Source organism: Sus scrofa, chromosome 9, assembly GCF_054392235.1.
Source record: "Sus scrofa isolate SSC_HxYL_T2T_F1_AM1 chromosome 9, Sscrofa_HxYL_maternal_Yorkshire_Landrace_v2.0, whole genome shotgun sequence".
Taxonomy (NCBI): domain Eukaryota; kingdom Metazoa; phylum Chordata; class Mammalia; order Artiodactyla; family Suidae; genus Sus; species Sus scrofa.
In genome coordinates, this window is record NC_139391.1 from 89,359,427 (window position 1) to 89,371,963 (window position 12,537).

At 33.9% G+C, this 12,537-nt stretch overlaps 1 protein-coding gene across 8 annotated transcripts in view; it reads right to left on the minus strand.

Moving 5' to 3' along the window:
- Window positions 1-12,537, minus strand: part of AGMO (alkylglycerol monooxygenase) — a 668,498-nt gene that overhangs the window by 464,139 nt on the left and 191,822 nt on the right. For 7 of the 8 annotated variants that reach the window (XR_014815905.1, XR_014815904.1, XR_014815903.1 and 4 more), the window contains one exon: window positions 4,553-4,658. Coding sequence is in view for 4 of the 8 variants with exons in the window: in XM_084977164.1 (XP_084833290.1) it covers window positions 4,553-4,658 (106 nt within the window). In the remaining 4 variants the exon portion in view is untranslated. Of the gene's footprint in view, window positions 1-2,495; window positions 3,414-3,906; window positions 4,659-12,537 lie in introns of those variants that run through there. The other variant, XR_014815906.1, reaches the window with a different exon arrangement.

Below are 12,537 nucleotides of genomic sequence, written 5' to 3' on the forward strand. Positions count from 1 at the left end.
AACTGCTTCAATGTCACTGCTTCTAATGATAGTTTCAAGAAAAATGATGGGAATATTGTGTCCTTTAGGATAATCATTCCCAGTCAGTCAGTCTTAAATTCATATTGAATGGAGTCTCTGCAGCCATTCATTAGGTTGCTATATAGCTTGTGGGATGTAAGGAACAGTTTTTTGAAAAACTATGATAAATGGCAAAGATTTACATAAAGTTCTAAGAAATAAAAATGTGAGGAAAACAAATTTTAAATTTACAATTACAAAGTAAGAATTGGCAACTGGTTTTGATTTTAAAATATTTCAACTTTAAAAAGATAGAGTTCCTGTCACGGCTCAGCAGTTAACACACCTGACTAGCTAGCATCCATGAGGACACAGGTTCAATCCCTGGCCACGCTCAGTGGTTTAAGGATCTGACTTTGCCATGAGCTATGGTGTAGATTTCAGACATGGCTCAGATCCCACGTTGCTGTGGCTTTGGCATAGGCGACTGCAACTCCAATTCGATCCCTAGCTTGGGAACCTCCACAGGCTGTGGGTGTGGCCCTAAAAAAAAAAAAAAAAAAAAAAAAAGGCAGCTTCACAGGTAGAAATGTTGATAATAAAAACCTGCCTAGTTTCTACCATACAGTTATTGACCTCTGGTCAAGGAAGATTTGTTCAGGTTTAACCTTGGAAACTCAACGGTTAATAATAATAATATTTTAATAGTGATAATAGTAATGATAGTAATTTGAATAATAACTAATATGTATCAAGTACTTTCTATAGTCTTCATTTGTGTTATTTAATGTTTCCACCAAGCCACATGGAGCAGATATCATTATTACACTATTTTAAGGAAATATTTTAGTGGCAAACCACAGGCAGTATCTTCTCTTAAAGAACTGTCCACATGAGTGCCTTTCTGGAAAGAGAAGGTAAATATCTTGAAAGATTTTGCCATGGTCCTCCCTACCTTGAATCATAAACTAAAGATAACTCAGGATAAATTATTCAAACTATTAGCCTTTTCAAAACACTTTGCAGTTAAATCGATAAGACCTTTTTATTGTAACTCTTCACATTTTTCAGAGTGTGCTTTTGCTGTACTGCATTTGAAATTTCACCTAGAACCCTTGAGATAAATGAGTACTTTTATCAATACATGGAAAAAGTGTTGCTAAGTGATCAGTGCTATGGTGTGAGACTGCCTGAGTTGTATCCTGACTTCCTGGCATATTGCCTATGAGAATTCAAACAAGTGCTTTAACCTGTTACTTAATCTTCAGTTATAAAAACAATAATAGTTACCACCCCATGAGTCTGATATGAGGACTAAATGGAATGATGCGGTAAGTCTTCTCGAACATGGTATGAGCTCCATGCGTATTAGCTTTCATTAAACCTATTTTACAGGTGAACGACCTGAGACAGAGAGTCCAATGTCCAATAAAGTAAGTGTCAGGCTAGGAATTCATCACCATAACTTTAAGCTTAACATTGTTGCTCCTTCCCAATCTCCACGTCAGTTATTCTCAAACTTGACTTTTGGATCTCGTGGCAAGCCAAAGAATTATCGCAAATAGTCCTTAAGTTCATTAGAAACAATAATAACACCTAACGTTTATTAAGCATGTCTTATGTGTTAAGCACAGTAGTAAATGTCTTATATAGATTATATTGTTTAATTCTCAAAACCCTATTTGATAAACATTGTTACTTTATCCTTTTACAGATGAAGAAGTTAAGGCCAAGAATATTTAGGTTATCAAGTAACTGCCCACGGACACATGGCTAGTAAGTTCCTGAGCCAGGGATCAAATTCAGACAACATGCCTTCAAAGTATAAGCCTTAACATTCACTTTTACCTACTGACCAAATAAACAGACAGCATTTCCACTCTAGAGCTCATCATACTCAAAAGTTGAACACACTTCCATGCCCTTCACTAGCCCATCATCAAAAACTCCAAATGCAATGCTTTTATAATCATACATTTTCATATGTTAACACCATGGACAACTTAAAGAATCTACATTCTCTCTTTGCTTCTGGGACATTTAAGGTAAACTACCACAACAAACCCAAGAGTAGGTTCATTAAATGGAATTACTTTCTTTCATCCCTACAATTAAAACGTCTTCACTCACGTAGAATATGAGAGTGTACATTTTAAGGGGCTTTTTTTTGGTTTGTACCTTTCTAAACTTCATTATATATGTATTATTTATGCTTCTTTATTTTGCTTTTAGGTTGTAATCTCAAGAAATAAAGTGTATTTACGCATATAAACTTTATATAATGCCTATTTAAATGTAGTATATATTATATTAGATGATGTCCAATATCATGAGTCTAAGATTTAATGCTTCATTTCAATTTAAATTTTTTAAAAATAGGAAATATATTTACATGGTTCAGAAATTTGAAGATACAAAAAAATTAGTTTAATAAAGAATCGTTCTCCTATTCCTTTCTTCTAGCCACACAATTCACTATCCCACAGGCAACTATATGTTAGGTTTTTGTTTATATTTCCAGATATACTTACATACACATAAAACATTTATACATTAAATGCATATAACCCCCTTCCACATTTTTATACATACATACCTTGTATGGTAGCATACTTGACATAGTTCAGACTCTCCTGTACTATTTTTTATCCTCTCTCAATCCATTTAATATATACATATACAAATAAGCAAGCTAAAATACAAATGTATATTTTTTCATTTTTTTAGGTCCACTCTTGCAGCATATGCAAGTTCTAAGGCTAGGGGGTCAAATTGGAGTTACAGCTGCTGGCCTATGCCACAGCCACCACAATGCCAGATTCTAGCTGCATCTGCAACCTACACAGAAGTTCATGGCATCGCCGGATCTGTTAACCCACTGAGCGAGGCCAGGGATCAAAATACACCCTCATGGATACGAGCTGGGTTCTTAATCCCAAGCCACAATGGGAACACCCATATATGTATTTTTTTTAAATAAATGCTCCATATTGGTACTAAAGATGTTCCCATTTCCATTTATAAATGCATATTTTGCTTTACGACTGAACCATAATTTTTAAGTAGTTTTTTATTAATAATCATTAGGTTGTTTTCAGTCATACCATTACCAAGGACTGATTTTTCACATACATTAATTCATACACATGTGAACATATCATTTGCATAGCATTAATTCCTAGGATTGAAATGCCGGATAGCAAGGCATGAGTATTTTTAATAGATAGATATCACTGCCTTCCAAAGACTCTGACCCAACTTATAATCATCACTCAATTATGAAAGCATCTATTTCAGTTTTTCTATTAATGCTGGGGAGAATGTTAGCATTTATGTTTCATTTTTTTTTTTTTGGCTTTTTGGGGCCACACTCATGGCATATGGAGGTTCCCAGGCTAGAGGTGTAATCAGAGCTGCAGCCACCGGCCTACACCACAGCCACAGCAACACCAGATCTGAGCCACATCTGCGACCTACACCACAGCTGACGGCAATGCCGGATCCTTAACCCACTGAGCGAGGCCAGGGATTGAACCCACAACCTCATGGTTCCTAGTCGGATTTGTTTCCACTGCACCACAACGGGAACTCCTATGTTTCGTGGTTAAATAAAGTTACGCAAGGCACATTCCAGGGATACTGTCAGGTTGCTCAGCACCAAAGTTAAACAATATAACCCTTAATTTAAAAGAACAGGAGTTCCTGTTGTGGCTTAACAGTAACGAACCAGACTAGTATCCATGAGGATGTGGGTTTGGTCCTGGCCTCGCTCAGTGGGTTAAGGGGCCAGCTTTGCTGTGAGCTGTGGTGTAGGTTGTAGATGCACCTCAGATCCTGAGTTGCTGTGGCTGTGGTGTATACTGGCAGCTACAGCTCTGATTTGACCCCTAGCCCGGGTACCTACACATGCTGCGGTGCAGCCCTAAAAAAGAAAAGAAAAAAAAAGAATAAAACTGGTCCATTAAAACATTAATGATAGGAATAATATTTTTTCACAGTTATCTAAGATTTGAAGTCATAAATATGTATCCAAAAGTTCAATGTAGTTCTTGGAAGATAACTTTTAATCCTGACAGAGGGTCAAACTAAACATATTTTTCAGGTGTAGAAAAATCTCAATAACATTGATGGTCTTATTTTTATGGGATTATTAACTATTACAGGCAACTGAAAAAACATCTTAATCACAATTTTCACTTTAACAACCTAAAAAGAAAATTTTCAAATGGCAGAGTCACTGCCAAGAACTTTTTGTAAACTCACTTCTACCACTTGTCAACAAACAAATATGTGGTTTAATTTCTTTATAAATATCATGCAATGCAATTTGTCCAAAGACTTCATGGTTAATAGTCTCAACGTAAATTTAGAGACCAAAAAACTGAGACTCAACAATATTAACTAGCTCAGGGTGACACAGCAAATTAAGTACTGGTAAGTAAGTAAATGGGCAAAAATTTCCCACAAGTAGAAAGAAACATTGCTGAATGAATGAATGAAATATGCAGCAGACATATAACCCAACTATAACTACCTAAAGCAAATGTCTTACCTCAAAAGTAAATGACAAAGAAGGGATGAAAGGTTTGAGATGACCAAATCTACACAGCATTAGGAACAGCAAGCATCGGAAAGTTTCCAGAACAGCTGCCTTAGGTCTGAAATAAAATGTCATTTACATGCATTAGCTTTAAATATGCTCTTTATTATCTGTTATAATTAATACATTGAAACACATGTTATTTTAATTTTAAGGAAACATACAGCATTTTAATATTTTAGAAGGAACTAAGACACAATGCACCTTTTTAAAGAAATCTCATCTTTATCAATATATTGCTTCGTTTGCACATTGATGAATTCGGAAGAAACATTTTCAACTAAGAAATAAAATATGGGAAAACCAAGTTTCTACAGTTTAAAGACTTGACTCCCCTCACTCACCTAATACTTCCATACTTTATGCATTTAATAAATGATCGCTTAGGAGGAATGATTTAATTACTCTAAAACAATGAGCCCTTGAATTATGAAATATAAGGAACATGATGTATAATTAATCCTTACATGACAGAGAGTATAAATACAGATCCTTGCTAATTATTTTGTGATGAATATTTTCTTTATGTATAGTATTCTTGAAATTCAAACTCTAGCATACATAAAATATGTATATGTACTTAAAAGAGGTGATGGTCACACACAGGTATTTATTAATTGCCTTATACTAACTGTAATGAACAGCTACTTTATCAGATTAAAATAAACTTATAGTCAACCAACATTTATTGTATAACTAAGTATTTTCATAAAAGACAAATAATATTTTATAGGTGAATTTTCAATAAAATATTATTGAATTAATGCCATTAACATAAAGCTATATTTTCTTTAGCTAATTTAGAATACAGAGTAAAGAAAAAGGTGAAAAAATTAAGATACTGTATTTATCAAGCTTAAATAAATCTTCTGCTATCAATTATGACACATTTCTATAAAATTGAAGATTACAACATTTTTGTACAAAAAAAGACAACACATCTTTATGAGTAATTTAAACTCAATTACAACAGTGTACCAGTTAATGATTTATTTGCATCCAAGTAATGTGATTTTTGTGTATATGAAAAAAATAAGAATTTTTTCCCTGGTAAAATAATCGATCATTACTGGAAACTGTCTTTTAAACTGATATTTAGATTGATATCTGTGTGATTTTCAATGATTAAACATAAAATTTCTGTTTATTTTCATTAACTCTGTTGTATAGTTCATTTTTTAACTCCTTATATTGTGAAATAAAGCAAACAGAGAGAACACAAAATAGGTATACACAGTTCAAAGATTTTCAACAAATAAACAACCAAATAACCACCACTCAGTATCATCACCCCCAAAGACATCTCACCTACTCAATACTTTTAAGAATCACAATCTGGTAGTTTATCATTTATGGTTATCATACCCTTTCTTGGCCTTTTTTATTTATATTTTTACTGCATTAGAACAAATTCCTAAAAACATTCTTTATGTTTTTAACTTTTATGAAATGGAATTATACTATGTTTATTTTTTTTGTATTTATCATCCTTCAATCAGTGTTGCTAGTGAGATACATCTAAAATGCTGCATGTAGCATCAATTCATTCTTCACTCTTGCATAGTATTCCATTGTGTAAAGAGACCAACATCCATGTATCCATTCAGCTCCTGAAGAACATCCTGATTATTGGCAGCATTTATGTATCATGAACAATGTTTTCTGAACATTCTTTCACATGGTTTGGGTTATATTGGTTAGTATGTAACTGGGAATAAATGGTTGGGTTATAGGTTATGTACATGTGTCCAAATTTAGTAAAATTCTCAAATAGATTTTCAAATCAAGTATCACAATAGAAATTGCCTTCTTCAGGGTGTAAGCATTCAAACAACTGGTATTGCCAATTCTTTTAATTTTAGCTATTTGTGATATAAGGACTTTATTGCCTATAAAAATTTGTAAATAGCACCTCCAACCTGAAAATTTTATTCTGTATTGCCTTATTTAGAGTTAATTTTTGAATAACTGCCTTTCATAATATTATTATAATCAATTATATCTATATGAGTAGGGATTTCTGTAGACCATTTAAGCTTTTTACCTACTCCAAAGTTATAGAGATATGTTGCCATGCTATCTGCTGGAATCTGTATTGGCTCTCCTCTCACTTTTAAATCTACAGTCCCCCCGAACCCAGAATTAATTTTTTATGGTATGAAATATTTGTCAAGTTTATTTTTCTTATTCCTATATGGAAATCCAATTTGTCCAGGACCATTTATTGAAAAGACAGCCTTTTCCCTTAGCTCTGCAGGAATACCTTTGTTACAAATCAAGTCTCTATACATGCATAGGTCTGTTTCTAGGTTCTCTGTTCTAATCTTTGTACTAATAAAACATGTCTAATTACTGTAGCTTTATAGTAAATCTTGATAGCTGGTAGTGCAGCTCCTGTCATATTTTTTAATCTCAGGATTGTGTTGGCTATTACTGGGCCTGTGTATTTCATATACATGTATTTTAGAAAGAATCTGTCAAATTCCACAAAGAATAAGGCTTTAAGAGGTATAAACTATTATGTATAAAATAAGTTACAAGGATATGTTGTACAACACAGGGAATACAGCCAATATTTTATAATACCTATAAATGAAGTATAAGCTTTTGAAATTGTGAATTACTGCACTATACACTAATAACTTTTTTTTTTCTTTTTTCTTTTAAGGCCCACACCTATGGAATATGGAAGCTCCCAGGCTAGAAGTCAAATAGAAGCTGCAAGTTCAGGCCTATGCCAGATCCGAGCCATGTCTGTGACCTATGCCACAGCTCTCAGCAATGCCAGATTCTTAACCCATTGAGCAACATCAGAGATTAAACCCATATCCTCATGAATATTAATCAGCTTCTTAACCCACTGAACCACAATGTAAACTCCTAAGCTTATTTAATATTGTACATCAACCATCCATCAATTTAAAAATATTTAGAACACTCTCCCTTTTTCTCTTGATGAGTCTGGCTAAAGCTTTATCAATTTTGCTGATCTTTTCAAAGAACCAACTTTTTGTTTCATTGAACATCTCTATTGTTTTCTTTGTCTCTATTTCATTTACCTATGCTCTGATCTTTATGATTTCTTCTACTAATTTTGGGCTTTGTCTGTTCTTCCTTCTCTAGATCTCTTAGATGTAAGGTTTGGTTGTTTACTTGAGATTTTCCTTATTTCCTGAGATAAGATTGTATTGCTATAAACTTTCCTCTCAGAACTGCTTTTGCTGTGTCCCATAGATTGTGGATTGTCGTATCTTCACTGTCATTTGTCTCTAAATATCAAAAAGATACATGCTATGGAATTCCCATTGTAGCTCAGCAGTAAAGAACCTGACTAGTTTAACCATGAGGATGTGGGTTCAATCCTTGGCCTTGCTCATCATTGCTATGCTGTGGTGTAGGCTGACAGCAATACCTCCAATTTGACCCCTAGCCAGGGAACTTCCATATGCTGCATGTGCAGCACTAAAAAGCAAACAAACAAACAAACAAACAAACAAAAAACATGCTATATATGTTCATTGCGGCACTATTCACAATAGCCAAGACATGGAAGCAACCTAAATAACCATCAGTGGACATATGGATTAAGAAGATGTGGTACATATATACAATGGAATACTACTCAGCCATAAAAAGAACAAAATAATGCCACATGCAGCAACATGGGTGTAACTAGTGATTCTCATACTAAGTGAAATAACTCAGAAAGAGAAAAATAAATATCATATGATATCACTTACATGTGGAATATAAAATTTGGAACAAATGAACCTACCTACAAAACAGAGACAGACTCAGACTTGCGGTTGCCAAGGTGGAGGAGGGAGGAAGAGGGATGGATAGGGAGTTTGGGGTTGGTAGACGCAAACTATTACATTTAGATTGGATAAGCAATGATGTCCTACTGTACAGCTCAAGGAACTATATCTAATATCTTGGGATATAACATGATGGAAAATAGTATAAGATAAAGAGTGTGTGTATGTATGACTGTGTCATGTTACACAGCAGAAGTTGACACAATACTGTAAATCAACTATACTTTAATAAAAATAACAAGCAATATTTAAAACAACAAAAAATGTTTAAAGAAATGAAAAAAGGAGAAAACTTTTACAATTTTAATTCAAATGCACTGAATATGTAAATCAAGTGCTGTGATTATAATCTTTATAATATTGAGAGTTCCAATCTATGAATATAGTTATCTTTCCATTTTGAAAATTATTTATTTTTCACAATACTTATATAGTTTTATAGTGTGTTTTAGAGATCTTGTACTCATTTTTTTTTTTTAGGATTGGTTTTTCTTGGTATTTGATTTTTTTTTTTTCTTTTTTTGCAGTTAGGGCCAATGTGTAGCATATGAAAGTTCCCAGGCTAGGGGTAAAATCGCAGCTGCAGCTGCCAGACTACACCACAGTCACAGCAATGTGAGATCCAAACCACATCTGTGAACTATACCACAACTCACAGCAATGTTGTATTCTTAACCCACTGAATGATGCCAGGGTTTGAACCTGCATCTTCATGGATAATAGTTGAGTTTGTTACCACTTACTTAACCACAAAGGGAACTCTGATTATTTGATGCTATTGCATATAGTTTTTGTTTGTTTGTTTGTTTTTTGCTTTTTTAGTGCGGCACCTGTGGCATATGGAAGTTCCTAGGCTAGGGGTCAAATCGGAGCTACAGCTGCCAGCCTACACCACAACCACAGCAATGTGGGATCCAAGCTGCCTTTGCAATCTACACCACGGCTCACGGCAATGTTGGATCCTTAATCTGCTGACTGAGGCCAGGGATGGAACCCACATCCTCATGGATACTAGCTGGGTTCATTACTGCTGAGCCATGACGAGAACTCCCAGTTGCATATGATTTTATATTTGCCATCATATAAAAATGTAGTGGCCCATTTCTTGAAAATTTTTCTTAAATTCATCCATTAATTTAAATAATTTCTGTATAGATTCTTCAGATTTTCTAGTTTACTGACTATACTTTTAATTAATATAAATATTCTGATTAATTTATCAATTCCTTGAAAATCTTTATGCCTTTTCTTCCTTTCTCTTCCTCCACTGACAGTTTCCAGAGTACTGTTAAACAATAAGCATATCTAGCTGGTTCTCAATTTCAAAGGGAATATTTTCAGCGTTTCACTGTCAAATGCTAAGCTTGCTGTAGAAGTTTGTATAAATAGTTTTTACTTACATTTTTGCTGAATATAGAATTATAGTTTAGTATTAATTTTTTTGCAGTCGTTTTAGAATATCATTTTATTCTCTTATGGCTTCTTTTGTACTGGTTTAGAATGACATACCTATATCTCAGAATGAGTTCCTAAACAAGGCCAGAGGCAGTTGAGAGTTTTATATAAATATACACAATAAGAATGATTTAATGTATCATAGGATATATTGTGTTAAAAAATCAATAGCTTATTTATTTGGTCCATAAATCTGTATCCACGGGGACAAAAAATATTTTCACTAAAAAATGAAATTACAGAGTTCCCATCATGGCTCAGTAGTTAACGAATCCAACTAGGAACGATGAGGTTGTGGGTTCAATCCCTGGCTCAGTGGGTTAAGGATCCGGTGTTGCCGTGAGCTATGGTGTAGGTCATAGACGCAGCTCAGATCCTGAGTTACTGTGGCTGTGATGTAGGCTGGCAGCTACAGCTCTAATTCAACCCCTAGTCTGAGAACCTTCATATTCCGTGGGAGAGACCCTAGAAAAGGCAAAAAGACAAAAAAAAAAAAAAAAAAAAAAAAAAAAAGAAATTACATGGGAGTTCCCATTGTGGTGCAGCAGAAACAAATCTAGCTAGTATCCATGAGGACGTGAGTTCAATCCCTGGTCTCACTCAGGGATTTAGCATTGCTGTGAGCTGTGGTGCAGGATGTGACTCAGATCCCATATTGCTGTGACTGTGGCACAGGCTGGCATCTGTAGGTCTGATTCGACCCCTAGCTTGGGAATTTCCATATGTCGCAGATGTGGCCCTAAAAAGCAAAAAGAAAGAAAGGAAGGAAGGAAGGAAGGAAGGAATAAAGAAAGAAAGGAAAGAAAGAAAGAAAGAAATTACACTATTGTTATATTGACTAGTGGCTAAATTTAGTGAGTTTTTTAGTGAGTGTATGCAACCAACATTATTGTGGCCTTTAAAATGTAATCCTGATTGCTTGGATCCATGTAATTATTTCAGATCACCTTGCGAGTCAGTTTTTCATTTCCCCCTTTTATGGCTCAGTATGTACTTTATTTCTAGTGTATAAAAGTAGGGATGGAAAGCCAAACAAAATTAATGCTAAAATAAACACATTTTTTAAACTATTGAAGGAAATACATTTAAAATTCTATACATTGTTTACATAGGAGTGTGTGAAATGTGCCAAATGCATCATTCTTTTCTAAATGCTTAGAGAGAATGCATATTGTACACAGTTCCATTAACCATTGGACTTGGATTTTGGTGAAATTCCAGAATCTATGATATTCCAGAATGCATATTAAGCATTTCTTAGGAAAGTGACATAATATTCAATATAAAGTAAATATATGTTTACTGAACTTTTGTATTTAAAATTTCCTAAAAGTAATTTGGTTATCGGTTTACTTGAAAAACAATTATATTACAACAATGGTGAGATTTCAAGAATGACTGAGCTTTTTTTTTTCATATTTCTTGGGTTCGTGTTCTGATCTTTCTCTTACTGTGCTTTGATCTGACAACCTATAAAATGGATTTTATAGTAATTATTACCTTAAAGTGTTATAAGACAATATAATATTCCATGTACATATTAAGTACATAAATATTGATATTAGAATACTCATGATTTATAAGCAATAAAAAATGGGCATTCTTTGGTATACCTTCTGACACAAAAGCAATTTAAAATCATTCAAGTGAATGTATTTTCTGGCCAGAGAAGTGTTCAAAGCAAGATTAATTAAATACTATTCTGTGTGAGGGTAAGGACATAAACTTTAAATATACAGTTAGCCTTCAACATCCATGGGTGCTGCATCTGGGATTCAATCAAACTCAGATGAAAAAATATTTTTAAAATATTCCAGAAAGTCCTCAAAACCAAAACTTGAATTTACCACTGCCAGAAACTGTCTAACAGTGTTTATGTTCTATTTACAACTATTTACATAGCACTTAAATTGTATTAAATATTTTAAGTAATTTAGAGATGATTTAAAGTTAATGGGAGGGTATGCATATGTTTTGTGCAAATACTATGCCATCTTATAAAAGAGACTTGAGCATCTATGGATTTTGGTATGTGGGGTGGGGGCCTGGGTTCTGTAATCAATCTCCTGCCGATGTCAAGAGACCAATGTGTATACATTTGGGCATATATTATGGACTATTTAATGGCAAAGGAAAAATACTCAATATGTCTTATAATGTTGTTAAGTACTCATAGTTACAGTCTATGATTTGTTGAATTAATAATTATATTTTAGGGGTTTTATTAACATACTTGAAAAACTTAAATTTCATTTAAAGGCTTAGATTTAAAATTGACCCTTGACTTAAAATCAGACAAACCTCTGCTCTGTCTCATTTGAAATGAAAGTGTGAATATGCAGTTTCAACTTTGTTTATTTTTAAGTTTTATGTATTTATTTTTTTTCTGTTCAGTTGGTCCCAGGGTATGTGGAAGTTTCTGGGCCAGGGATTGAATGTATGCCATAGCAGTGACAACACCAGACTTAACCCATTGCACTGCCTGGGAACTTGTTCAACTTTCTTTTTACTTTTCCTCTTCTTTTTTTTTTTTTTTTTTTTTTTTGTCTTTTTAGGGCCACACCCGTGGCATATGGAGGTTCCCAGGCTAGGTGTCTAATCAGAGCTACAGCTGCTGGCCTACACCACAGCCACAGTAACACCAGATCTGAGCCACATCCGTTA